The 25,787-nt window shown below is 42.9% G+C and overlaps 1 protein-coding gene across 5 annotated transcripts; it reads left to right on the forward strand.

Annotated features, from left to right (window-relative positions):
• The first annotated feature begins 51 nt into the window (after window positions 1-51).
• On the forward strand, window positions 52-25,540 carry map3k21 (mitogen-activated protein kinase kinase kinase 21). 5 transcript variants are annotated; one of them, XM_088421467.1, is made up of 11 exons: window positions 52-2,831; window positions 15,679-15,859; window positions 15,950-16,098; window positions 16,176-16,351; window positions 17,727-17,967; window positions 18,136-18,258; window positions 19,625-19,705; window positions 19,971-20,148; window positions 20,216-20,310; window positions 20,833-21,600; window positions 22,105-25,540. In XM_088421467.1, the coding sequence occupies exons 1-11, from the start codon at window positions 2,036-2,038 to the stop codon at window positions 22,386-22,388; spliced, it is 3,072 nt and encodes a 1,023-aa protein (XP_088277593.1). In that variant the 5' UTR covers window positions 52-2,035; the 3' UTR covers window positions 22,389-25,540. The 5 variants fall into 5 exon arrangements, with proteins under 5 accessions (XP_088277593.1, XP_088277589.1, XP_088277590.1 ...); XM_088421463.1 differs by having other exon boundaries at window positions 19,998-20,148; XM_088421464.1 differs by having other exon boundaries at window positions 19,998-20,148; window positions 20,836-21,600.
• The last annotated feature ends 247 nt before the right edge of the window (window positions 25,541-25,787 follow it).

Genomic DNA, 25,787 nt, shown 5'->3' on the forward strand with positions numbered 1-25,787 from the left:
CTTGTTTCCTCCCCCCCCCCCCCCCCTCTCGCCCCCGCCGCCCTCGCTCTCCCATTATGTGATTCCCACCTTCAATGTTGATCTGCGCTGAATAGCTTGCATGGAGCTATTTGCATATCGCACACTTACAGTATACAAAATATCATATTTTAATATAGAAGGACGAGCTAGCCTGTCTTTGTTTTACAAAACCGCTCACATTTTTGTTTTTTTTTGAAATACCTAAAATCTAATGAATGTAATTCCAAGGAATACAGAGTGGCAGCGCAACAGCCAAATTCGCAAATTACAAAATTAGTAAATCTGAGTCATCAATGACTTTAGAATTAGTACATGAAATAATAAAATAATTAATTACATTTGTATTATAGTACTTCAAGTAATCAACTCATTTAATACCTCAAATAACCAATTACTTTGGGACTTTAGAACCTCAAATAATCAATTTCAGTAGTACTTAATTACATAAAGTAATCATTTATTTTAGTACTTAATTACCTAAAATAATTTATTACTGTAGGACTCCATTTAGTACTAGCCATTTTTAGATCCTCAATTAGCCAAAAATTTAAGAAAAAAAAAAAAAAAGAAATGTAATAAGTATCAGGGAATTCATGTCTGCACTCTTAAAACGACATAAAAATGTGTATTTAGGATTGAATGAGTTAATCTTTTTTTTGGAGGGGGGCAACATCAATAGATTTTTGTGTAAATCCTGCAGAAATATGCATGTATGCCGCTTTTTTTTAATTATTTTAAAATGCACCCAACACGATGCTACCCAGAACCTTTGCCGCACTGTGTTTGTTTACATAGTTCTTTGGTTACTGGACGAGTACATTATTTAGTATGTTATTTATTTATTTTCATTTTTATAACGGATGAGTTGTTTATAATGGATCAAACGCGTGGTCCTCGGAACGTGTGTTTCAGAAAAATTGCGAATTCATTGAAAATGTACATAAATATGCGGCCCATTCTTCCCATGGCTTCTCTGAATTCGGCGCGCTTCACTCACATTCCTGTGGCTGCTCAACCCCTCCTCCCCCTTTTTTGCGGTGATCAGGTGGTAGTAAATCCACCAATCGGAAGCTTGCAAGCAGGTCGGCTCCGCCCTCCGGCGTCCCTCTCGGGTCCGCCGTGACGCCACGGCACTTCGTCCACAAAACTCCGACAAGTGACGAACCTCCCCGCAGGGGGGTTGTTTTGATACTCCCCCTCTTTCACGATTTTTTCAGTTTTGTTTAGTTTTCTCCATATTTTTTTTCTGTTACCGTGACGCCGAGGATGTTCAATGGGATTTTGAGAGCCCACTCACCGCTCACCGAGGAGGGCTTAACGGGAGAAGTAAAGCCGAGAGGAGCAACTTTTGACCAGCGACCGCCTCTCTCCTGACCGCTCAAGCTAACCGTGCTAACCCGTTAGCCGCGCGCGCGTGTGTGAGTGGAATGCGGCGGAAAGTTCGTCGCAACTTCGCCAACTAAGAGAAGAGCAAGCCCTCCACGAAGCATGGCCGGACGACGACTGGGTGACATTAAACGTCGACTTTGAGAGAGGAAGCCGTCGCTCGGCGGCCGCAGCTTCATTCCCGGGGGCAGGTGCACCTCCTCCCCGCGGCACCTGTGACGAAGACTCGGCGGTGTCGGCGCTGCTAACTTTAGCTTAGCATCGAACACAAGTGGGGGACTTAGTTAAATCCCCCTCCCCACCTTCGACGTTTGGACTTTTTCACGCAAGGAATGCACTTTGTTACGTTTTAAAACCAGAGTAAGGTGCATTCGGTCGATTTTAAGTGAGCGTTAAGCCAGCCGCTTGTAGCCGGGTGTCGACGGACCGGAGTGGGATAAAGTTACAGTCCCGTGTGGGACGCTCCTCGCCGAGGGACTTTGGCCGGTGTCAAGATCTCAAGCGGGGAATTCCCCAGCTTTTCAAGCGCTACACGCAACAAGATGCAAAGCTGCAAAAGTCACCCTTTGCTTTTCTAATTTAGCCTCTTAAGCCCCGCACCCTATGGTGCCATTACGGCCACCGAGAAATGGATGTCTCGCAGGCCGCTTTCCCAAACGGTGAAGGGCGGCCGGGCGGCGGCAACGGTGATGGCGGAGGGGGGAGAAGAAGAAGGGAGCACGCCTGGACAGATTGCCCCACGCACGCGTGGGCTCACTCGGCCCCGCTGTGCCCGACCCGATCGCTGTGGACCGCCGCGTACGACTACGAGGCGAGCGGCGAGGACGAGCTCAGCCTGTGCCGAGGTGACGTGGTGGAGGTCCTGTCCAAGGACGCGGCCATCTCCGGCGACGAGGGCTGGTGGACGGGCAAGATCAACCACCGGGTCGGGATCTTCCCCTCCAACTATGTCACCTACCAGCCAGCCATATATCGTCTCCCCGTCTCCAGCGTGCGGGAGCGGGTTCCGGCTTCACCGGTGCAGATCCCCTTCTCCGAGCTGGTGCTGGAGGAGATCATCGGCGTGGGGGGTTTCGGCAAAGTCTACCGCGGCACATGGAAAGGCCAAGAGGTGGCGGTGAAGGCGGCCCGGCAGGACCCAGACGAGGACATTACCGCCACGGCGGCCAGCGTCAAGCAGGAGGCCAAACTCTTCTCCATGCTGCAGCACCCCAACATCATCAAGCTGGAGGGGGTGTGCTTGGACGAGCCCAACCTGTGCCTGGTCATGGAGTACGCCCGAGGGGGCACGCTGAACCGGGCGCTGACTGGAAGGCGAATCCCGCCGCACATCCTCGTCAACTGGGCCGTGCAGATCGCCCGAGGGATGCACTACCTGCACGAGGAGGCCGTGGTCATCCATCGAGACCTCAAGTCCAGCAACAGTAAGTAAGAACATGCACATAAAGGTCAGTGAAGGCTTTCACAACCCTGGTGGAGTCAAGGCAGATGTTTTGCATTATGAAAAGTCTCATGGTGATGCGTGAAAACCTCCTGGAATTTGCAAGTAGGAGCTCAAATGTATCTGGGGGAAAAATAACCTTTTGGTGCAAGGTGCAACGATCGATTAATCTGCAAACTAATCCATCATATTTGATTTATTTCTATTATTGTATTAATATTTTTTTAAATATTTGTTTGGGGGCTGAAAGACTCTTAAAATGTTTCGTTTTTGTACCTCTTCAGGTAATTAATTACGAAGTACATTTACTAATGTACTTTATGTAATACAGTACTAAAGTAATTGATTACCTCAGGTAACTATGGCGATTGATTACTTTAAAACATGTCGAATTTCAAAATACAATGATTCTGACAGTTCTATGCGATTGGACGTGCTAGATTTTGTGTACAAAAATATTAATTGTCCAAATTTTGGACCATATAAAACCATTATAATTACAATTTTTGAGATGCATATTAATAAGATTTACGACATTGATTTTTCTGCGATTTTTGCAACATTCCGTTGAGCGGTGGTCAACGGAAGCACAGAGAAAATTCTTTGTTGACTTGTGTTTCACCTCAAGACAGTAGGTGGCGGTAGGGATCAATTAATGGATTTGTCTTAAAAGTGTCATCGTCACGTCACACACTACAAAGACAGACCTTACATTTTTCAATTTTTTTGTGGGTATTAATACATATAACCTACATATTTATGAATAGAATTGAATAGAAACAACTTTATACCTTTAAAAGCATTTACAAAATTAGGAAAAAAATGCAATGTGTATAGCTTGCAAAGTGTGTGCACAAGGGTTAACTGATCATAACCCCTGTTTGAAATTTTAAAATTAGAAATTTCCAAAATTCCTCATTGCAAATTCCTTCTCAAAAATATAGAAAAAACTTTATAGCATTCCCAGGAATTTACCACTCCTTTGCAAATCTCCTTGTGGCTCATTTTCAACTTAACTGTTGCGTATATGTGACTTTCAATCATCACATTATTACATACACACAACAAATGGAAAATGTACATATTTTGAAATCTGAAGTCTGAGAAACCAATTGAAAATTAAAAAAAGAAAAAGGCCTTTTGAAAATATACATTCTTTCCCCAATTAGGAAGGCGCTTGTGTGGATGCACTTGAAATCTGTGTGTGCGCCCTCGAGAGGATGTGAAATGAAGTTAGTTTGCACAGCTGGGATGCTCCCCCCACCCTTATCCCTTAACACACACACTCAGTCGAGCACACCTTCCCAGACCCCCCCCACCACCCAGTCCGACTTGAAAATGTTGTTCAAATAGAGGCAGTGATTGGACAAATGTAAACACGCGTGTGTTTGTGCCACATGAGAAAAGCGGGTAGCGCAAGTTCTTGAAGAAATGTTCGATTTTTAAGCATTAATTAAGATTGAGCGCGTGTGTATCATGAATGATGGTCTCGTACTCTAAATGGTGATTTCATACGAGCGCCATTTTGTCATTTTTAATTCAATTTATAGTCTGGATGTGTTTGTATTTGGTCTCAGTTTTTCACTCACCTTTCAGATTGATCATAATGATAACCACTAATACCGTCTATCATTGTGAAAATGAGCGTTTTTCTTTTTGCCTAATCTAATAAAGGAGGTGTTTAAACAGGGCGGAATATGATTGGCTGCTTGTAGAGTTGACCCAACAAGCTGTGTCTTTGAAAATAATTAGATGGCAATTCTTTTTTTTTTTCCTTTGTCTCAGGACATGATAGGTTTGCAAGTCTAAGCCGATGAATTTCGATGATGTTGCCACGCCTGGGAAAGGATCGGAGAAATTAAAACCATTCATGCTTAGCATGCTTTCCGTGCGTTTTTGTCTCTTACAAGATGGCTCTCAAAATGCAACTTCAAAGGGGGAAACCTAAGTGCTAATTTTTGATCAGAAACGCGTATTTATGTTCATGCTAGTCAATTTTTTTCCAAAGCACAGTGCGCCTCACAGAGGACATTCGTGAGAACGTGGTGCAGTTTGACGATAATAGGACTAGTGATACGGTATCACTAATGCTTGCAGAGTCGACTCAACAAAGTGCTGAATAATTAGATGGTACTTGCAGATTTTTTCTTTTCTTTTTAACTTCTTGGTATGCATGGAAAAAGTCTTGTCTTGAAGATAACTCGCCAGTGCCGGGGCAATGTGACCCACATTCTTTCACTCAGTGTTATCAGTTCTCCCTTGTAGGAATAATGTGTTCCCTCAGGAATCGGGCAGAAGTATCAAAGTAGCTAAAGTTGACAGCTAAAGTTAAATTCAAGGCAACTCTGTTTGACATATATGATATAAATACACTTGTTTTTACCCCTGTGGGCATTATGGCAGTCCAAATCAAATAAATGTACAAACTATGTAATTGTCAGTTCGGTTCAGCTTTTTTTGAAAATGGCAAAGACGTGAGTTAATTAGAGGCCAGGTGGATTGAAAAGACTTCAACTGTGGCGGCTAATCGGGTGTTTGGCGAATATAAACAAACCCCCGCCCCCTCGAGTGGACGCCAGGCTGCAAACACACAAGTCAATGTGTTTGTCCTGCCACTTCAGCGCGACCTCCACCAAGACACGCCCGGCGCGCTCAAACTAACAGCTGCACGCATTCGAGTTTGCGTGTGGAAAGTGAACACGGCTTTGTTACATTTTAAAAAATATTTTGCAATGGATTAATTTGTTTTAGGTTTGAGAAACTCCGCTTGTATCATTGTGTGATTAAAATAAAGACAAGACAAGGCAAATTTGATTGTATGGCACACGTTATCCACTAAACAACTCAGTGCATTATTTAACACTAAAATCGTTTCGGAAAAAGAAATGGCAAAAATCATATCATCATGTAGTTAGATGAAGATGATTAAAAGCAAACAGTCTAGATGAATTGGCAGTTTGTTCTACCATTTTTGCAGCATAACATCTCAAATGCTGCCTCGCCATGTTTAGTATGGACTTTGGCCGGAACTAACTGACTTCAGTCCTTGGATCTGCGAGCCTTGCAAGGTTTTATATCCTGTAACGACACATAACAGGTGTATTCTGGGGTTAACCTTTCAGCAAAAAAAAAAAAAAAAAATCGAGTGAAAGACCATTAAATTAAAAGAACCAAGCTGGAATGCAATCCAAAGCCATTTCTGACCGTTGAATTAAATGACTTTATAAAATTAGACCACTTTTGAGAACATAATAATAATATCCTGTGGGTCTTGTGTTCTCAATCAAAAGTGGTAAGGCCACATGAATTTGAATCGTGATCACAATATTGGCTGCCACCATTAATTGAAATGATCCTCGACAATATTAAAATTTAAAATGCCTGATTTAACCCTAACCCTAGATGTCAAATCAAGTACTGTCATCCTACCACCACGGGGAAATTTTTCCCACATGTTTGCATGACAAAAGCTTCTACTTTGCTCACCATAATATATTATTTACCAGTATGAAAGGGCATTGAGTTTCTCACCCGATTCCTAATATATAAAGTGCTAGCTGTCGATTAAAGCCCATTTTGAAAAATCAGGAATAAATTCAGTTTGAAATGACAGAAAATGACGTTTTGACTGGTAATTGATTAAAAGTTGCTTAAAAATAAATATTGTGCCTGGTTCAAAGTAACCTTCATTTTATTTCATTTGTTTACACTCAGCAAGTGAGTTCGCTGTGTTACCTGTGTGCCAAGTTTTTGCCATGTCTTGCGTGAATGTTTTAATTATTATTTACTTTAATTATTGTAGTTCATTATTATTATTTGTAACTATCAATCCTTGAAGCCTTGTTTACATACTGCTTGTTTAAAAAAAAAAAGGCAATAAATAGACACGTTTGACCCAAACATGATGAATAATCGCGATTAATAATTGGGATTTCAATATTGACCAAAAAAATTGTGATTCTGTTTGTGGCCATAATTGTGCAACGCTATTCAGTGCTGTCGGTACTGGTGAGTACTCAAGAGTTGAGTACTCACTCATACTGGTACCAGTCTGAGAAAAATGGTATGGAACATCCCTGTTTTGTCATTTTAAACTTCCATTGACTTGTAGCCCCCCCCAAAACATTTTTGTAGTCACTATATGACTTCAAAATTGTGTTTTGTTTTGAGGCCGAGCGGAGTTCAAAGCAAGGTTGTCTTCTAGCCACACAAGCGCACCCCTGCGGTGCGACGGGTGATTTTCCCAGCAAAAAAAAAAAAAAAAGCGGGAATAGTTGGACTTGGACAAGTTCCTGGGCCGCATTGTTTGCTCTTATTTTGAGTGCGGACGGGCCGCTTGGAAAGACCCGCCTCCACCCCTCCGCTCGGCCCGTCATTTGATCAACTGGCAGTGTATACATCTGCACGCCGGACAAACATGCCACTATTTGATCAATGATTAGCCTGTAAAGTAATATGTTGGAAGTCAGCGAGATTTGCCCAATCTCCTTTTGTGTTTTCCCAGCTAATCTGTAAAATCCCGGCCCGCTGGGAGGAATGTTGCTAATGAGGGATAAAAGCTTAACATACGTTTGCACAATGGACTGGTCAAGCAGCGGTTGCTAGGCTACTGCGGCCCAAAGAATGGCGAGGACTCGGAGGGTCCCAAAGCCCTCGTTTTGTTTTGTTCCGTTCATATTTAATCTCCCAGAGAGCAGCGCTACTCTTTTATTGCGGCAAACTCGAGGGGGTTAGCCTCCTTTGCTGATTTTCTCCTTCCCTCGCCATTCCTCCCTTCCCCTTTACACTCTTTAGTATTTTCCTTGGTCTGTTTTCTGGCTCTTGATTAAGACGTTGAAACTTTTCTCTTGCTTTCTGCAGAATAAAATGTGCTCCCAACGCAATCTTGAAACTGATTTGCTTGCAAAGATGCCATTGAATGTGAAATTGGAAGAATTTGCATATTTGAGTGTAAAATGTCCGCCAGTAAATGAGAATGTTGGGGATTAAGTTTCACACCTAACTGTCATCATCATAAAAGATGTTTCATTTCTACTTTTGCTGTTATTAGGGGAAAATTGGATTTTAAACTAGAAAATGGACAGTTGATTTTTTTGTATGTTCCCTTTTTACATAATCTCCGTACTCAAGTATTTGCCGCCCCGTAGCTCCGCCCCTTGTTTATGCGCTCAAAAAAGCAGGAAAATAATGACACTTTTCTTCAGTAACAAATTTCTAAGTCACGATCTTAAAACTGCTCTAAGAAAATGGCCAGAACTAATGTCGTCTGCCATTGCGATCACCGATTCCTTGAAATAAAGCCAGATATCAGCCCGATACTGATACTGTTATCAATACTCGACCATCTCTAAATATAATATTTGACCTCCCCCAATGGTTAATCTCATTTTGATTGAACACGAGTGTTAGAAAGTGTCCTTTTTAAAACCATAAAAAGAATATTGACTGTCAAAGCTGAAATTATGATGATTTGTGCAGTTTTAGGACTCGAAAAGATTAATCAATTAATCAATTTAATCACCCATCAATTGTTCCTCTCAAATCCTATGTTACAGAACAACCAAAACAGAATAAATAATCACAAACATGCACATTTAGTGTGTGTTAAAACTTTCTAAAACAGCGTCAATTGACTTCGTCAGCCATTTCATAACGCCGTAGAGAAAATACATTCCCTTTCGTTTTCGACGCATGCCTTTCGTGTCTGCCTATAGGAAAAAATGATTGGCAGCTGAACAGCCTGCCAGCATTTTAATTACATAAGAAGCGGCGACAAGTACATTTACACACGACTCATGAAAACGTGCAAATGAGTTAAACATGTAAAAAAATGTGTTTTAGTACGCAAAATGGGACTGATATGGCAGGCTTTTTTTTTAAATCGGAACAAGAGTGACCAATACAGGCAAGAAAACCAGAGATAATCCCTTGATGCTCGCTGAGCTGAGCTCCAGCATGATCCAGAACTCTGCAGGTGTTTCTTACCTTCCGCATGCCTGCGTGCTCATCAGTGGCAAGCAAGGAGTGCCGGTATTTGAGTTGTGAAAGATAAGAATCACAAATTAAAGGCTGAAACTTGGCCAAGAGCCATGGCGCAGAAGGGTTAGTTTCACTTTGGAGTCGAGCATCTTGATTGGTGTCACTCAACTTTATTTTGTTATGAACCGAGATGAAATGATAATAAATCAGTCGGACGACGACAGTTCGGAATTCAGATTGCCGCCCGCTTGAATCTGATGGGATCGATGGAATGTTTTCCTTGTAGCGAGATGTACATATGTTTTAAGAGGTGGGGTATGAGGAAGCAAAATATGAATGCGGGTATGTTTTGAAGATAATAAGCGTGGAAGTTCAGATCAGTGCATCCCTTATAGCATTTTATCTCCATCAAAAGGTGCTTGTTAGATTCATGGAAACTTTATCTTTGGGAGTTCCTTTTTAGCTGTACAGGGGACTCCTGCCATATGAAATTAATCTGTTCCAGAGTTGGCGTATGGCGGGCAATAGAAACCTAACGCGTGCAAAACCCCAGGTAAAAACATGCTAATTTTATAGTTATAGTTTATATTAATTTTTATATTGTGGGTTCATTCTGGACAAAGTAGCCTTCAAAGTCTTTTCCTCAATAAGTCATTATTTCAAGTAGGCCTCCTGGTGTTGCCTATTAAAAGTGTTCTTTTTCCTCAAAGTTGTAGGCTCGTCACCTGTCTCTTGTCAGGGCCTTTTCCGCCCGAGCCTAAAAGATCAAAATGAATCCAAGAGAACCCGGCCAGTTTTCAAAATAAAAGGTTTTTCAAAATAAAATGGCTTTTAGACTCGAATAATACATAAAACGGAAATAGTTCATTATTTATTCCCAGTACCAATTGATCACACCGGTAACTGAGGACCTCTGCTCTAAGCTGTTGATAATTGAACAAATGGTGCAGCATCACATGTAGACATACAATATAGCAATTATCCGGCATCTATTATCTTCAGAGAAAAACAGCTCAAATTCCTAGTATTAACAGTCTCTCAATTGTGAAACTGCTTCATTTGAGAATGATGTGCTCGATTTCCCCCTGGTGGTTACGTGCGTTGTCATGGAAATATTAAAAAATCATGTATTCTCATATTTGAGAATATTTTGGCTTTTTTTAACAGTGTAAAAGAAGCATTTGGAAAAAGGCTCACTCCAACCAGAGCGTTGTATTTTTTATTTATTATTTTTTTTTAAACTCATGTTTTTATGTGATTGATATTCAGGCATAACTCCACAAACGGAAAGGTTCATTTATTGCTTTATTTTTCCTTCTTTCAAATACCTGCATACGTGCGGCGTGGACACAGCCTCAGTGGGAAAGTTAGGGAAGGGGGTGCTAGGTGTTGAAGGGCAATTTTTCCCACAACTCCCCCGGTGACACAGTTACTGTCTGTCTTTTCTGTGACAAGAGAATGGGGCAGAGGGGAGAGAGGAGGAGTGGAGATGCTTTCACTCTGTCTTTTACGACCTCTCCCTGACTGCACCTATTGTTGCCGTGCAGGGTGAAAAGGAAAAGGGCCCACAGCTGACATGGCCTGCCCTCCCAAACAACCAATCACCACCGCACACACACCCCCTTTCCAGACAAACAGATATAAATCCAAAAGGTACCAGCCTCATAGCACCCCTTAGGTTCGTTAGGCTATATTTAGCCCAATTACAGGTTCCTTTGCGATTGATAACGCAAGCGAGCCGGTTGGGGCTCGAGATGTCGGAAGAATCGCAAGTGACCGTGATGGGATGGATTTAGGCGGCCGGAACGTCCGGTCGGGGAATGTTCAGCAGAACTTATCTCTGCTTACCACAGGAAGCCCCGTGCACTCAAGCTGAAGTCTGTTGGCGCAGTTAGCAAAATACCGCCGCGGCAAGTTAGCGGGCGGCAGTCTGAGTTTTTACAGGGCCCGCGTTGCCTCAGTGCTCGGCAATGTCGCTAAAAACACAAGAAGCCTTTGCGGGTCGTGCTGGGCGCTAAGAGATGGTCGTGCCCGAATAGAATATTTTTTTTTATTGTTCTACTTATGACAACATGAGAAACGTGCTTGTCATGGGATTGAAAACGTAAGTAAATGGCTACGGGTCAATCGGAGGTGAACGTTTGCTGAAAACCAAGAAAAGATTACAACCAGCTAGCTGCTATTAAATTTACTTTCTGAAGCACGAACAACAAACGGAAATTCAGTTGTTTAAAAAAAAAAAAATCAGATTAATTGATTACCGTGATTCCCCAAATGTAAGACGAACATTTAACATTTTTAATAAATAAACGAGTCAAATGGAATACCTTTTCGTGTTCTTACCTGTGCACACAGGGTCCATACTTGGCCACACTTAAATAAATCAATCGGTGACATCATAACCTTTACATGATCCTCTTCGTTTCTGTAATATTCCTGTGTGTGAACAAGAATGGACTCAGACGTTGGTTCAGGCCGCTCGCTTCTTTTGTTGAAAATAATTCCGTAACAACCTCAGCTAACATGAGATTTCCGCCTGCAAATCTGTGTGTCAAAACTGCGTATGTGGCTGACCCATCAATCTTCTGTGAATGGTGTCGAATAAAAGAAAAAGTTACCGTTCATAGGGTGGCCTTCATTTTTCATAAAAAAAAGTGTGACTTATATTTAGAGAGTTAAAGTAATTGACAGATGAATCGACTATTTAACCATTAGTCGCAGCCCTAAAGAAATAGATGAACTTATTGATGGTTTCTTAAAGTTGCTAATAACGTAAAAGGAAGGTGCAAATGATGTTTTCTTAGAAGAACTGTCCATGTTTAGCCCAAAAGAGCACACCCCCCTTTTTTTGTTTTTTACCTTGAGGGGGTGAAGCAATAGGAAGAAGCGTGGGAGCTCCTTTGAAGGCAGCATCTCTTGCTTCTGATCCTTCCACTATCCCACCATGAAAGATTGCCGTGCCTGAAGATCCCCGTTGGAAGGGGGAATTATACGGAGGTGTGGGTCAGAGGGTGGGGTTCGCCTCCGAGGCATGTCCATCTCCAGTTGCCTTCACCCTTGTCTGCTTCCAAAAAAAAAAAAAAATCCAAAAGGCTGAGAAAATATTGACTTGGAACTTGTTTTCTTCGTTAAAATATTTTAGCGGGTGTAAAGGCTTTTGCGTACCATTGTCAGGGGAACTTGGAAGCTTACCAGGACTACTTTTATAGAGTAATTAAAACACGTTTTTGGTGTGTTGTCAATGCATATAAAGTCACTGAGGCAACTGCTGTTTGGTCCATCGGACATCTGAACTTTGCTCTGTTTTGTTTTCTGCTTTTTAAAATGTTTTATGGTGGTTGGCAAATTGACTACTAGTCAAGAGCTAACGTGTATTTGCTTTTCCCTCACTCTGCGTTTACATCCGGTTGCTTGGATACATAAAAATCAAGGGTGGCTCAGCTGGCCAGTAGTGAGAGGAAAAAACCTGTGGCGAATTTATTATTATGATTATTTTATGTATTCATTTATCTACTTGCACTGTATCAGCATTGGTTTATTAACATCTCAGTGAGTGTTTTCGAGGCTTTTTGGAGTGTCAGAGGCCCACACCATTATAAATAGCAATTAGAGGATCCTGACACAGTTAGCTCTGCCAGTGGGGACACTTTGCACTAGTTTTTCAGCCCGAGCCTTGGCTAGTCGCAAGTTTCTGTTTATTCCACAGAAACGTTGCTATATGGACTTCCAGTTCAAGGTTAACGTCAGTATTAAGATATGTGTACTAGCAAGGAGACCTGACATGTGACAAAGGAAGTATTCTATAGGCTCCTTTCCTTGCTTGTGTAACTAAGCCGTCATAAGTCATTTGGACCTACACAACCTGTCGGATGGATGGGAACTTGAAAACAGGAAGTAGCTATACAGCATGGCTCCAGTGAAACCAGTTTGTAATGAAATTCCCTTTGTTGGCCGTGTGGGGAGAGAATCCTTACCGTGCCCCAGGCAGGTAATGGTACCAATACCCTCGTTAGATCCAAAAGAAAAAGCACCAAAACACCTCTCCAACATTGATTGTTTGCAGCTTGGCGGCATCCAGGCTTTGCGCCCACCTGATCGGCTTGAATCGCACTTTTTTAAGCTTACATACTGGCGATCGTGTTCGGCCCCAAAATCCCGATCGTGGAAATATACTGACACCTTCCAGTTCTAACCAATCATTTCCAAAGTTTTTCTATCAAAAAAAAATGCATGGCAATAAAAAAATACCGTATTTTCCGCATTATAAGGCGCACCCTCAATTAATGATATTTTTTAAAACTTTTTCATATATAAGGCGCACCCTCAATTAATGACATATTTTAAAAAGTTTTCAATCACAATATATTAATACTCAAAGTAATACAATAATAACTCAAATAATAACTCTAAACTCTCAATAGCATGATAACTCAATGTCAATATGAGCAACCTTGTTCAAATGTAAACACACAAAAGAAACAGGTAAAGCTTACTTTATCACTTCATTCCCCATCTACGAATCTCAATATTGATCCATATATAAGGCGCACCGGATTATAAGGCGCACCATCAGCTTTTTAAAAAATATAAGGCTTTTAGGTGCGCCTTATAGTGCGGGAAATGCGGTACTCTACAGATTTGGCGTGAACTGAGCTCACATAGTATTCGTGTCGTAATCGATCAAGTAAGCATTTCCGCACAAGTTGCACGATTGCTACATTTTACTGGCCCTCGGAAGCAATAGAATTGTCTTTGCACAAGCCTCACCTTTGACATAATCACGAGCTTGTTGACACGCTCGCTCGTACGTGTTGAGTAACACCTGACCTGGCAATTTCAGCATCATATCCGCGCCCTTAAAGTTTGCAGTGATAACAAAAGCAAACCCTCGGTAGCGGTTGTTGTCAGTGCGTCTTTCAGTTTGTAGCCAGACGCAGAAAGAACACACGGCTAACGCTTGCAGTGTCATACTGACAAATTGTGAAATTCAATTGTGAAAATGATAGTGTTTTTTTTTGGGGGGGGGGTTCTAAAATGTCTTTTTGTTTACCTTTTTATTTGTACAACCCTGGTTGTGCGGGATTTTTTTTTTCCAACGGTAGAAAGGTGTGTGCGTGGGCACGTTTTTCAGCGTTATCTTGCACTGACTCATCTTGGACTTCCTTCTTCCCAAGAATTCTTTGATACACACACGGGCCATGTGATTGTGTGGTTATTTGTGTAAACCGGGAGTGACCCAAGATCTACTTTACAAGCACTTAACTCCCTTCCTTCGCTCGACCTTTTTTTTGTCTGCGTGTCGGACTTCCGACGCAATTCAACACTACAAGTAAACCGAACGCATGCTAATCTGTGTAAATCAATATTACATCTTTCGACGTCTAGTTACGAGCCCACAACCTACGCAAGATATCTTTACAACGGATCCATTAATATTGCACCAACCAATTACCGTCATTGAGTGTTGACAGCTTTAATCATTGAGATTACAGGAAGAGCAACGTAAACATCTTATCTTGGCCATATCGGGTGCGAGAACCGTCCACGCATGCAAATGCACCAGGACGTCACCACACATTCGTCTAATGCAGTGCTCCTCAATTCTATTTTGCCAAGCTCACCCCTTTGGAAAGAGAAAAGTCCCCCCCCCCCCCCCCCCCCCCGACTTGAAGTGCTGACTATAAATAAGATTATTATCTCTAATAATTGTATACCTAAACCTGTATCCTTTTTAACATTAACAAAAGAAAAAACAACCTTGAACAACTGTTTATTATTTGTTAGAGCGTTTGTATGGGTTACAGCCTAGTCTAAAGCAGAAAAAAGTGCATTAAAGTGCCTGAAATAAAAAAACCCTGAAATCTCTTATTTTATTGCAATTACAGCTCACATGACAATAGCGACACACTGTTCTAATCTAATACTCACACCATATCAGGTATAAATAACACACAAGAAAGATTCCTAATCCAAATCTTAAACACTTTTAATTAAATGAATAGAAAACACGTGTTACATATTTGCATTTGAGTTAGCAGCCCCATTGTTTGTGCCTGTATTTTGTTGTTGTTTTTTTGGGTGTTTTTGTCAACCGTGAGGAACACATTGAGCACCCCTGAGGTAAACTGTTCATTTTTGGTTCGTAATCACTCCTGAATTCATTTTTCCGGTGAAATATTGTCTTGGCAATAAGTTAATTACGAACTATCCAGTGCTCATCTATGGTGACCAGGAATACATCGAACAGCCACTCATAGTTCAGCTTGGCATGTCTTTTTTTTTTTTTTTTTTTAACTTTTGAGTCCTGGACTGACAAAGGGAAACTTGTCCCCTCAAGTTGCCTGTGTTGGTCGCGTCGTCCTAGTCTGTCCTTCTCACGCAAGGCCAGGTGTCGAGTTCCAGCCGGGTTTTCAGGGTTCCCTCCGACTTTAATGTGTTTTAACAGTTTTCGGGCCCGGGGACAGATGTATTGTGGCGCTGTCAGGTCTCTGCTTTTACGGTAACAAATGACCCGCACAGCGCTCTTGGCCACGTCGAATATCACCTATCATTTCCTTACCCGCGCCGCGTCTTTTTACTCTCGCCAACATTGCAAACACGCACATGTCTTTCACCAAGACACTTTGGGTTCAACGTCAAGTAATAATGAGCGTTTTAAATTTGAGGTAATGAATTGCTCTGTTTATTCGAATAATCGTCACAGTCCCAAAAATCTTACTGTACCACATTACTACTATATTTCAGCAGCTATGGTTTAGTTTGATTTGTTACATTTTTAGTGGCATACTGCACAAGAAACAAAAGAAATGAATTTGTGAATGAAGCTCTTTATTCTGTCCCTCCGCTTTTAGTTCTATTACTTGAAACGATCGAGAACGACGACATCGGTAGGAAGACGTTGAAGATCACGGACTTCGGCCTGGCCCGGGAATGGCACAAGACCACCAAGATGTCGGCGGCGGGAACCTACTCCTGGATGGCCCCCGAAGTCATCAGGATGTCTCTATTTTCCAAAGGCAGCGATGTTTGGAGGTAGGACTTTTTTCGCTGCTATATTAATCTTTGATTTCAACCGGTTTGAAGCATGTTCTCCTTTCTTGAACGCGATTCTTGTTTCCCCAGCTATGGAATCTTGCTGTGGGAGTTGTTAACAGGAGAGGTGCCTTACAGAGGAATTGACGGCCTGGCTGTCGCTTATGGTGTGGCTGTCAATAAATTAACACTACCGATCCCATCCACCTGCCCCGAACCCTTCGCCAGGCTCATGGAAGGTCAATTACAAATCCAAAGGGATTTATGCTCATTCAGCGGGATTATTAACTACATCCGTTTGTCTATTATTCTGCAGAGTGTTGGGACCAGAACCCTCATGTTCGCCCCTCCTTCTCCTGCATCTTGGAGCAGCTGTCGGCCATCGAGGAGGCGGTGATGGCCACCATGCCGCAGGACTCTTTCCACATCATGCAGGACGACTGGCGCGTGGAGATCCAGGAGATGTTTGATGAGCTCAGGACCAAAGAGAAGGTATGGAGAAAATCACAGAATATCTCGTACAGTGGTACCTCTACTTGCAAACGCCTCTTGCCAACCGTGATGTTTACCCTATTTGATACAGTTTGTGATGCATTTTTTTAATTGATTCAGTGGCCGACTTGTCCACAAACGAGACAATAGTTTTTTTCATTGGTGTTTACTACGGTCTTCCACTTTTCATTTTTACTCATTTCATCCACACTTCCCACCAAGAATATACACCGTAGTGTTAACAAACATAAAATTGACATTAGCTACAGCTAACATTGTACATATTCACATAAAAACACATATGTAACATACCACTTCGGGCTGTCGCGTCTGACGGTTGCGTTGTTACCACGTCGTTAGCACTTTAACAATGAAATCACACAGGAAACACTTTGCATGACTCCAAACTAACCTAAGTAAACAAAAAAATAAGTATTATTGCACCTGTGGTCTTATAAATGATACCTGGATCACTGGAAATGTAAAATAAAAACGTGCACGTCCTACAAAGGGGTCCTACAAACGCACCAGCACCATCTCAAGGCAAACAAGTGAACTGCATTCAAATTGTCAAATGCTACAATTAATATGATTAATTTAAAAGGATTTAGGAGCATTTTTTAGTTTTCTTTACATGATTTATTTGGATTATTACTCACTAATATAATTATAATATGCGTTTGTTACCATTTTTGATGCGTTTTTCTAATTAAATAATATTCATTTAAAGGAGCATTTTCGGGGGCTTGGAACAGATTAGGCTCTTTACATGTAAAAAGCAGCTCTACTTATGAAAGATTCATGTTACAAAACTACTTGCGGAACAAAATAATTTCGGAAGTAGAAGTACAACTGTATGTCATTACGTCATCAAATTGGTGCACGAACACGTTCTGGTGGTAAGTCAGTCGGATGATTGCCCGAATTAGCTGCAACATCAGCGCTTTCCCCACATGCATCCTCAAGTAATCTGGGCTGTAGTTGGTAGAGGGCTACAAGGGCTTTTCCACTAAGCAGCTTTCTACGAGTCATCCGGGAAGGATTATAATTATTACTCATCGTGGAGCCATTCAGGGGAAAATGGACATATGGAAAAGAGCATCAATAAAACACTCCAATAAAATGACAAAGGTCTGACGATTAAATGAACGGCTGATTAAATTGGTGGATTATGACCCTTTAAACACTGTCCAAAAATAATTGGCTGATATTTGCTGACTGTTTTTAACTTTTGCAGCTGCATACAAGTATCACTACATCAAATCTGTACCATAACTATGGGCAAAATGACTCTGGATTTCAACCGACAGTAACACCAATGTTCAAACATAAATGTAGTAGGCCTCAACGATTTACGGGAGCATTTTGCTTGCAGGAGCTACGTTCCCGCGAAGAGGAGCTGACCCGGGCCGCCCTGCAGCAGAAGTCCCAGGAGGAGCACCTGAAGCGGCGCGAGCAGGAGCTGGCCGAGCGGGAGATCAACGTGCTGGAGCGGGAGCTCAACATCCTCATCTTCCAGCTCAACAAGGACAAGCCCAACGTCAAGAAGCGCAAGGGCAAGTTCAAGCGCTCCCGTCTCAAGCTCAAGGACGGCAACCGCATCAGCTTGCCTTCAGGTTGGGCTAAACGCAAACTTTTCCACCGCCCGCGTTCATCGGAGCTCTTTCAAGAGTTGCTTGACCAACGTTAATGTGTAACTTGACTTTGCGGACCTCTTGACATTGTAACGAGCGCCCCCCCCCCCCCCCCCCCCCCCCCTCTCCTCCTCCGCGCATTCCTGGTAGACTTCCAGCATAAGATCACGGTGCAGGCGTCGCCCTCCATGGACAAGAGGCGGAGCCTTCACAGCACCAGCTCCTCCCCTCCCAGCAGTCCCACACTCATCCCCCGCCTACGAGCTATTCAGCGTGAGTTTTTCCTCCGTTTTTTTTCTTCCCTTTTCCCAGCCAGGTCTAAATCAGAGCGAGCGTCCTACCCGCACGTAGTGCGCGGCCGCCCGTCAACTGGCAGCCAAGGGGAAACGCAAGAGGGGAACATTGGCGGTGACAAGGCGCATGTGAACAAAAGCGGGCCGGGCCAGTTGTTTGAACAGTTTGCTAACGTTGTTAGTCACGCACCAACAGTCGTGCAACAACTGGAACAAATTCCGCTTGACCGCTACTTATCGGCTCTGACGTGCGCACAGAGCGTCCAGATTATCCTTTGGTGGACGTGGCCAGATTTGGATCGCCGTTCAGCAAAACAGCGCAGCGCCAACTGTACCCGCCTGTTCGTGTTAGACCAATCGGCGAGCGCTTTTAAGATTTTTAAAGCGCCGTGTTATTTCATGTGATCGGCTGCTGTTAAGATGCACCGATGCAAAACAGACCCAGGATGGATGCAAGCAGCGAAATGACTTTTGGGGTTTTGGGATAAAAAACAAACAAACAAACAAAAAGAACATGCCATCAGTGATTGTCATTCAACTATAGAACTCCAAACTTTTATTGTAATTGTCCACAAAAAATGATCAACATAAAGTGTCCTCTTTTAGATCATAGAAGAGATCCGTCATCAAAAAGAAATAATTATGAATAAATAAAATATTAAAAAATATTAAACAATAAAGCGTCATCTTTTGGGATTACAGGAGAGATCTGTTTACAAAAATAAATCCTAAACCTAATTATTAATAAATATTTGTCCACAAAAAATAATCATCAAAAAGCAATAATATAAATATTTGTCCACAGAAAAATATTAAATATAAAGCGTCATCTTTCTGGATTACAGTAGAGATCTGTTTACAAAAACCAAACATGAACCTAATTATTATTAAGTATTTGTCCACAAAAAATAATCAACATACAGTGTCAGACCTGTTCTCAAAAAGAAATAATCACGAATAAATATTCCACAGAAAAATTCGAAACATAAATCTATTTTGAGCTTACATTTGAGATCTTTTCGCAAAAAGTCATTAACTTAATTATTAATAAGTATTCCTCCACAAAACATAGCCAACATAAAGTGTCAGACCTGTTCTCAAAAAGAAATTATTATAAATAAACACATTTTGTTGGGGTTGACATCAGAGACGGAGCATATCCCTGACTGACGCTGTTGACCGATTGCATTTTATTCTTTAAATTTCCGTATAAGCCTCTTGTACACTAAAATCCAACAAAATGGCAGCATCAGTGCCAAAACCGACAGTAAGTAAAAATAAAAAAATAAATAAAAACGACCAGCGCTTTTGCCAGTCTTTCATAACGGAATTGTTTCCCTCCTCAGTGGCGGGCTCCGTGCGGAGGCACAGTTTGTTTGTTTACCAGCAGGATGTGGATCTGACCAGCGAGTGCTCGGTATTCGCCGGTGAGGGCAAAACCGCGTGCGGCGGAAGCTAACTAAACGCTCAATCGGGACTTGGCTTTCTGGGGTGGCTTTAACTTCAAAACGGTGCCATCGCTTGCACTAATGTGATTCGTTCATTCGATTCATCGGCCCGAAGGACGCGTAACGCCGGAGGCTTTAATTAATGGCGACTTTTCTGGCTTTTTCTTTGACGGGCGCAGCTCACAACAAAGCGGGATTAACCAACCAATAACAATCTACTTGTTGGGAGCGCTCGGTTTTCCAGGGTTTAATATGTGGCGTGTGAACTCAGTCACGCAGGACGAGAGCAACCGCACATGGGGTCGCAGCGCCCCCTCAAGGCCGGAGGATTTTGACGACGTTAAGAGAGGCTACAAGAAGAAGGGGAGAACCTGGGGCCCCAGTTCTGTGCAAAGCAAGGAGAGACCCGCCGCCACAGAGAGGTCAAATCTTTTAGCCGGTCTTCATTTTTCGGGGGGGTTCCTTACAGGTGTGTGTATTCTCTTGCAGAGTACGCCCCCTCTCAGACGGCAGTAATCCTTGGTCCACCAGTCTGATGAAGTCACAAAAGCCAGTCCCCCTCGCCGCACTCTTTGCTGAACAAGGTGCTTTTTTTCTTTCTATCATTCGCGAAAGCTATCTAATAAAGACCCTATTTTCCATTTTGGTGTATAGTGGCATCAGATCGTTTAAAGAATCACTTTAAAATTGTGCTAATCCCAGGGAATAATTATTTAGGTTTTCAGTTAACTTAAGTACATGCAGCATCCACTTGAACCTGTGGGCCTGGAAGGGGGCTCCTCCCACCTGTGGTCCCTTCTGAAGGTTTCTGATTTTCCCCAAATTGGGGTTTTTGAGTTTTTCCCTTCTGGGAGCTTTGACAGGGGATGCTGTTGTGTACCTTCCACCGAAAAGATGTCTCCGTATGACTTCTTTTTAACCCGAAAATAAAAGGAAGAGAAATTGCAAGAAAAATAGCGGCATAAACCTACAGTAGAAAAAGTTAGCGTCATAAATAAAAATCCACGATAGAGTGAAGCCGCAATGACCAAACCACAAGCAAGGGGAGACTGGTCAAAGCAGCTTTAAATGATGGACCTTTTGGTTGTATTCCTCCTTACGTCCAGCAGGAGGCGGTAAAGACGACCCTCAGGAGTGTCCGGACAGCAGCTCCAAACCAAAGCAGCTCAAGTTCCCCAACCAGGTGTACCTGGATCTACCTCTGTGGCGGGACGACCAGCAGCCTCCGTGCGTCTGCGGGGAGGGCGGGGCCGGACCCGCCGCTCAGGGCGCCCCGGCCGAGACTTCGGAGGACCCCTACACCACCACGTCCACCTCCTCCGCCTCCACCACCCCGCAGCTCACGCCCACCAACAGCTTGAAAAGGACGTCGGCCCGCCGCAAGACGGATTCGGCGCTGTACGGCTGCGGCTCGCTGCTGGCCTCCGTGGCGCTCGGCTACGACATCCGCGAGGCGCTCAAGAACGCCCAAGAGGACGGCGAGCCGCCGCGGGAGGAGAAGAAGAAGAAAGAGGGCCTGTTCCAGCGCGCCACGCGCTTCCGCCGCAGCACCTCCCCGCCCGGCGGCCGCCCCCGCAAGGACGAGGTCTCGCCGAGCCACGCCCCCAACCCGCACGCCAACCTGGTCTCCATGTCGGCCATCGCCGAGTGCCAGTCCACCAGGTGTCTGCTGCAGTCGGAGGCGGAGGTGGCGAGCTGCGCCCCCGCCAAGGCCGACCTCGCCGACGCTCCTCGCTACGCTCCGTCGCTGCCTCCGCCTGCTGAGAAAAAACACACGCCGCTGCCGCCGCCGCTAACCCAAAGTCAACCGCCGGAGGTCATGAACCACAACACGGGGACGCGCCTCCGCAGGAAAAAATACAACAACCACGATGGTGAGTAAAACAACCTCGACACAAAATGGGGGATTGCCGACTTTGCCCCCCCATTACATTTCCTTTTCATAAGTGTTTAAAAAAAAAATATTGAAATAATATTTCAGGACAATATAAGTTCCTCAAACAAATTTTATGTTCAGTAGGTTATTCAATTCCATCATTGTAAAAAGCAAGATTCTCCCCCATATGGGAATGTTTGGACCCAACTTGTCATGTGCCACCACTCGTTACCTGTCAAGTTTTTGTGAACGCGTGTCTACTTTGATCCCAAAAGTTGAATATTTTTCTGCGGACAAATAATTATTTATAAATTGTTTCTTTTTGAGAACGGGCCTGACTCTTTACGTTGATCATTTTTTGTGGACAACTATTTATGAATAAATGAGAACCACCCATGTAGAGGAATAAAAAAAATAGCACAGGGGCTTCACGAAGCTTCATTTCCCCATGTCTGCTTCCAAGGTAGCCACAATGTAATGGATCCCTTCTCTGTGTGCTCAGCCAACGGCCTCCCAAGCCCGCCGCCCCCGGCCGCGCCCAAGAAGACCAGGGACACGCGGCCCGTCTCCTTCTGGGCCAGGCCGCACGCTCGGAGCCTGGTGGCCCGCCTGGGCAAGAGCTACTCGCTGGGCCACTACTCGGGCGAGAAAACGGCGCAGGCCTGCTCGCTGCTGGACATGGACGCCGAGGGCCAGAACCGCGACTGCACCGTGCCGCTTTGCCGCATCCAGAGCTCGCCGGCCCGGCCCAGCGTCTACGAGCTGGAGAAAGAGTTCCTCTCCTAGCGCCGCGTTAGAACAGGTTAGTCCGGAACGCGGGTGTCAAATTTGTCATCGTGGACCAAACTGTGGTGTTGTAGTTCAGCGTGCGAAAGACAGGGCTCAAAATTCAAAAACAAATCATTTTAGTTTTAGCTATTTTCAATCGTTAAAGAGTTCATATTTCGTCTTGAATACGTTTCGTACCTTGAAAAACATTTTCTATCAGCCGTCGACTGAATGTGACGTCACCTGCGCTCCCGGCTTACCGCCAATCGCGGCTCGCCTCTTGGTCATGCGCCGTTCACTAGCTGAGCTGCGATTGGTCGGCGCGGTTGACGTCACTTTCGGTTGACGGCAAGTGGAAAAATATGTTGGTGAAAAATACTTCACTTGGCGATAAAATGTCCTTTTTTAATGCACAAAACGCCTAAAAAGACGTCTAGGCCTTTTAAAGATTTTTGTAAATCTGTGTATTATGCTTAAAAAAATGAGAAGATGGCCTCCATCTTACATCAATAGAAGAACTATCAAAGCGCTCGGGACTCTTGCGAGAAGATTGGAACATTTTCAAATTTGGAGTCGAACTTGCTGTAAACTAACAGTAAACTAACAAAAACATTACCCTCCCATTTCAGACTTTCAACAGTCTTCCATAAAAACAGATCAATTCTCTTTTGTTCAATCAAAATAAGACGTTTGCAAACATGCTTTTATTTTGAAATGGATGTCTGAACCAGGAACTGAATCATTCGAAAAAGGTCACGTTGCAATTATATATTTTTTTTAAACACAAAACAGTATCAAACGTGCGCCAATAGTTGGTAAATAAACAGGTATAAAAAAATTATGCAAAATAAAATATTTGATTTATCAATGCCATAATTGATTATAAAAACATTTGATAGTGACAGCCCTGAATTGAGCAGCTTTTTGGCTTTGTGGGTTTTGTAAGCATATAAAAAAAATGTAAACATTGAAAAAAAATGTTGCTTCTCATCCTTCAATCAAACTTGCCTATCAAATGAGACCTTGTTGCCTTTGACTATACTCTGCTAGCTAGCTAGTTAGCTAGTTATTTCCATAACTGCCCTGACATTGAATTATCACCATATTTTACGCTAACTATTTTGAGCCACATGTGAAGGAAACTTGCACTTGACCACTTTGACACCTGTGCTCTGGAAAGCTTTTCTATTCTTTTTTTTTTTTTAATAATAATTCCGAAGGTTGGTGGGTGCAGCGAAACGTTGACCGCCGCTGCAGCGTTCATAACACATCTTTGTATTTATATATCTTATTGGTTGTCAGTAATTTAATAGCGGAACAAAAAAACGTACTGTACAGAGCTGACGTCTTTATTTGGGTGGGGCTTCCTGGTGTTGAGGACAGCCTGCCGGGTGGCATCTCTGGCGCCATCTGCAGGCCCTTAAAGGAAGCGCAGGTTGAAAAAAAAAAAAAAAGTAGCACCAGTCCAATGAAGGAAACCCGAGGAAAGCCAGTGTCCGTTTTTTGAATCTTTCTTTGGAAAGATGATGAGGACTTTTCCCACGCGGTCCCGATGATTTTGTGGCGTCACGGTGCGGCGCATCATGTGACCTGCTCTCCATTTTTGCCTTTCAACACACAAACAAGCCCAGATGAGGGCTTTTTTTTTTTGCTTTTTAACATGGAATCGATCGTAGCAGCTTTGTCAGGATCTCCTAAAGGGCTTTTCTATTTTCCGATGCCCCCACACCCTCACAATGACAGACTATGCTTTGAAAATGTGTCAATGTAATTTTTTATATGGAAATCACTTTGACCTGATGGATTGAAAAATATGAAGCCCCTCCCAGCAACACACTGCCGTAAGACTGACTTGGCTGGAAATGTTTTCAAATCCAGGCAGTCCCTCGAAATTAGTGCTTCTATTATATTTTGCCAAGGCCCCCCAGGAAAGAGAGAACTTTTCGTGCACCCCCCTTCCCTCACACACACTCGAAGCGCTGATTTTAAATAAGATTATTATCTATGATCAGTATGCTTTTTAATATTAACAAAAAATCAATAAAAATCTACTTTCAACTGTTATTTTTTACAAAGGGTTACAGCTTAGTCTAAAACTGAAAAAAAGCATCACATCAAAGTGCCTGAAGAAAAAAAAAGTGATAAATTCTTATTTTATTTCAATTACGCTTTATATGACGAAAACAAAGCCTTTTTCCTGGGGTCATCAAACATTTAATGACATTTTTTTGTGCAGTATTTCAGTCAAAACCGTACCCGAGAAATTCCAGTCGTTTTTCCGGAACAACTGGTGAAAATCGAGATTTTAGTTTCTTGCCCATGTTGCCCAGCCCTAGTTGTCAATGCAATAAATACCCGCTCTCACAAAAAAAATTAAAAAAAATAGCCATTTGTATTTTGCTAACCGAAACGGCAGCACCAACTGTGACGGAATTCATTGCCCTAAAAGAAAGCCATTTCTCGAATAAATTACTGGGAAACGGAGGAAAAAAACTCTCCTTGAAAATGCAAATGAAGTCGACTATTTGAAGATGCTGTTATTCAGAAGCCCATTTGAACCATGTCGCTAGCCAAAACAGCAGCACCGACTAGTTTTCAAAGTGCCGCTTAAGATGATGGCCTTCCTCAAATAAACGACGGTAACGTCTTCCGTTCGGACGCTGTTGTAACCGTGCGCATTTGCTAACCAAAACAGCAGCACCTAACCTCAAACCCCATTTTAATTGGTTGACACAAACCCCTCCCCTTTCTCTAATAAATGCCACCAATCCCCCAAACGTATGAATTGTGCGTGTGTGTGGGCGGGGCCATCCGATACATTCCGTTGTTTTTGATTGGTCAGCGCTTCTGCCAAGTGGACCAAAATGAAGGCGAATAGAAAGGACATCATCGAAGGACGTTTTTGCGGCGGACGCCGCTGCTCTTTGTTACTTTGCGTACTTTCCGTGTAGTGGAAAAAGACTCCGAGTGACGTGGGGCTATCGCCGCCTCTGATTGGACGAGACAAACTGCACCGAGTACCGCGCGCTGCCCGCTGTGCCTTTCAGTGACCTTTCTTTTTATTTTTTTTTTTAATCATTCTTATTGTTATTATTATTATTGTTATTACAGTATTTCTTTGCCTAATTGATCAAGAACATTTTTCAATAAAGTGGAAATTCAAGACTTGATGACTGCTTTCTGTTTCTTTTTCGAAATTCGAATCGCCGACCATCTATAATAAGGCTTCTAACATGTATGGTAAGGCTTTTTTTTCACACACAAAAAAGACCATGTATAGTAAGGGTTTTAAAAAAAAAATTTGCAAAAAGCAGCCTTTTTCTTTTTTTTTTGCAAAAAAAATGTTTAGTAAGGCTTTTTTTTCCACACACAAAAAGACCATGTATAGTAAGCCTTTTTTTCCCAAAAAACAAAAAC

Source organism: Hippichthys cyanospilos, chromosome 8, assembly GCF_059441005.1.
Source record: "Hippichthys cyanospilos isolate Australia breed blue-spotted pipefish chromosome 8, RoL_Hcya_1.0, whole genome shotgun sequence".
NCBI lineage: Eukaryota > Metazoa > Chordata > Actinopteri > Syngnathiformes > Syngnathidae > Hippichthys > Hippichthys cyanospilos.

What these genes read in the sequence shown, in the direction of transcription:
- map3k21 (XM_088421467.1), top strand. Translation starts at nt 2,036, where the DNA reads ATGGATGTCTCGCAGGCCGCTTTCCCAAACGGTGAAGGGCGGCCGGGC. An exon ending in CTTCGCCAGGCTCATGGAAG is followed by an intron (nt 16,099 to 16,175) that starts GTCAATTACAAA and finishes ATTATTCTGCAG; the next exon opens with AGTGTTGGGACCAGAACCCT. An exon ending in AAAATACAACAACCACGATG is followed by an intron (nt 21,601 to 22,104) that starts GTGAGTAAAACA and finishes CTGTGTGCTCAG; the next exon opens with CCAACGGCCTCCCAAGCCCG.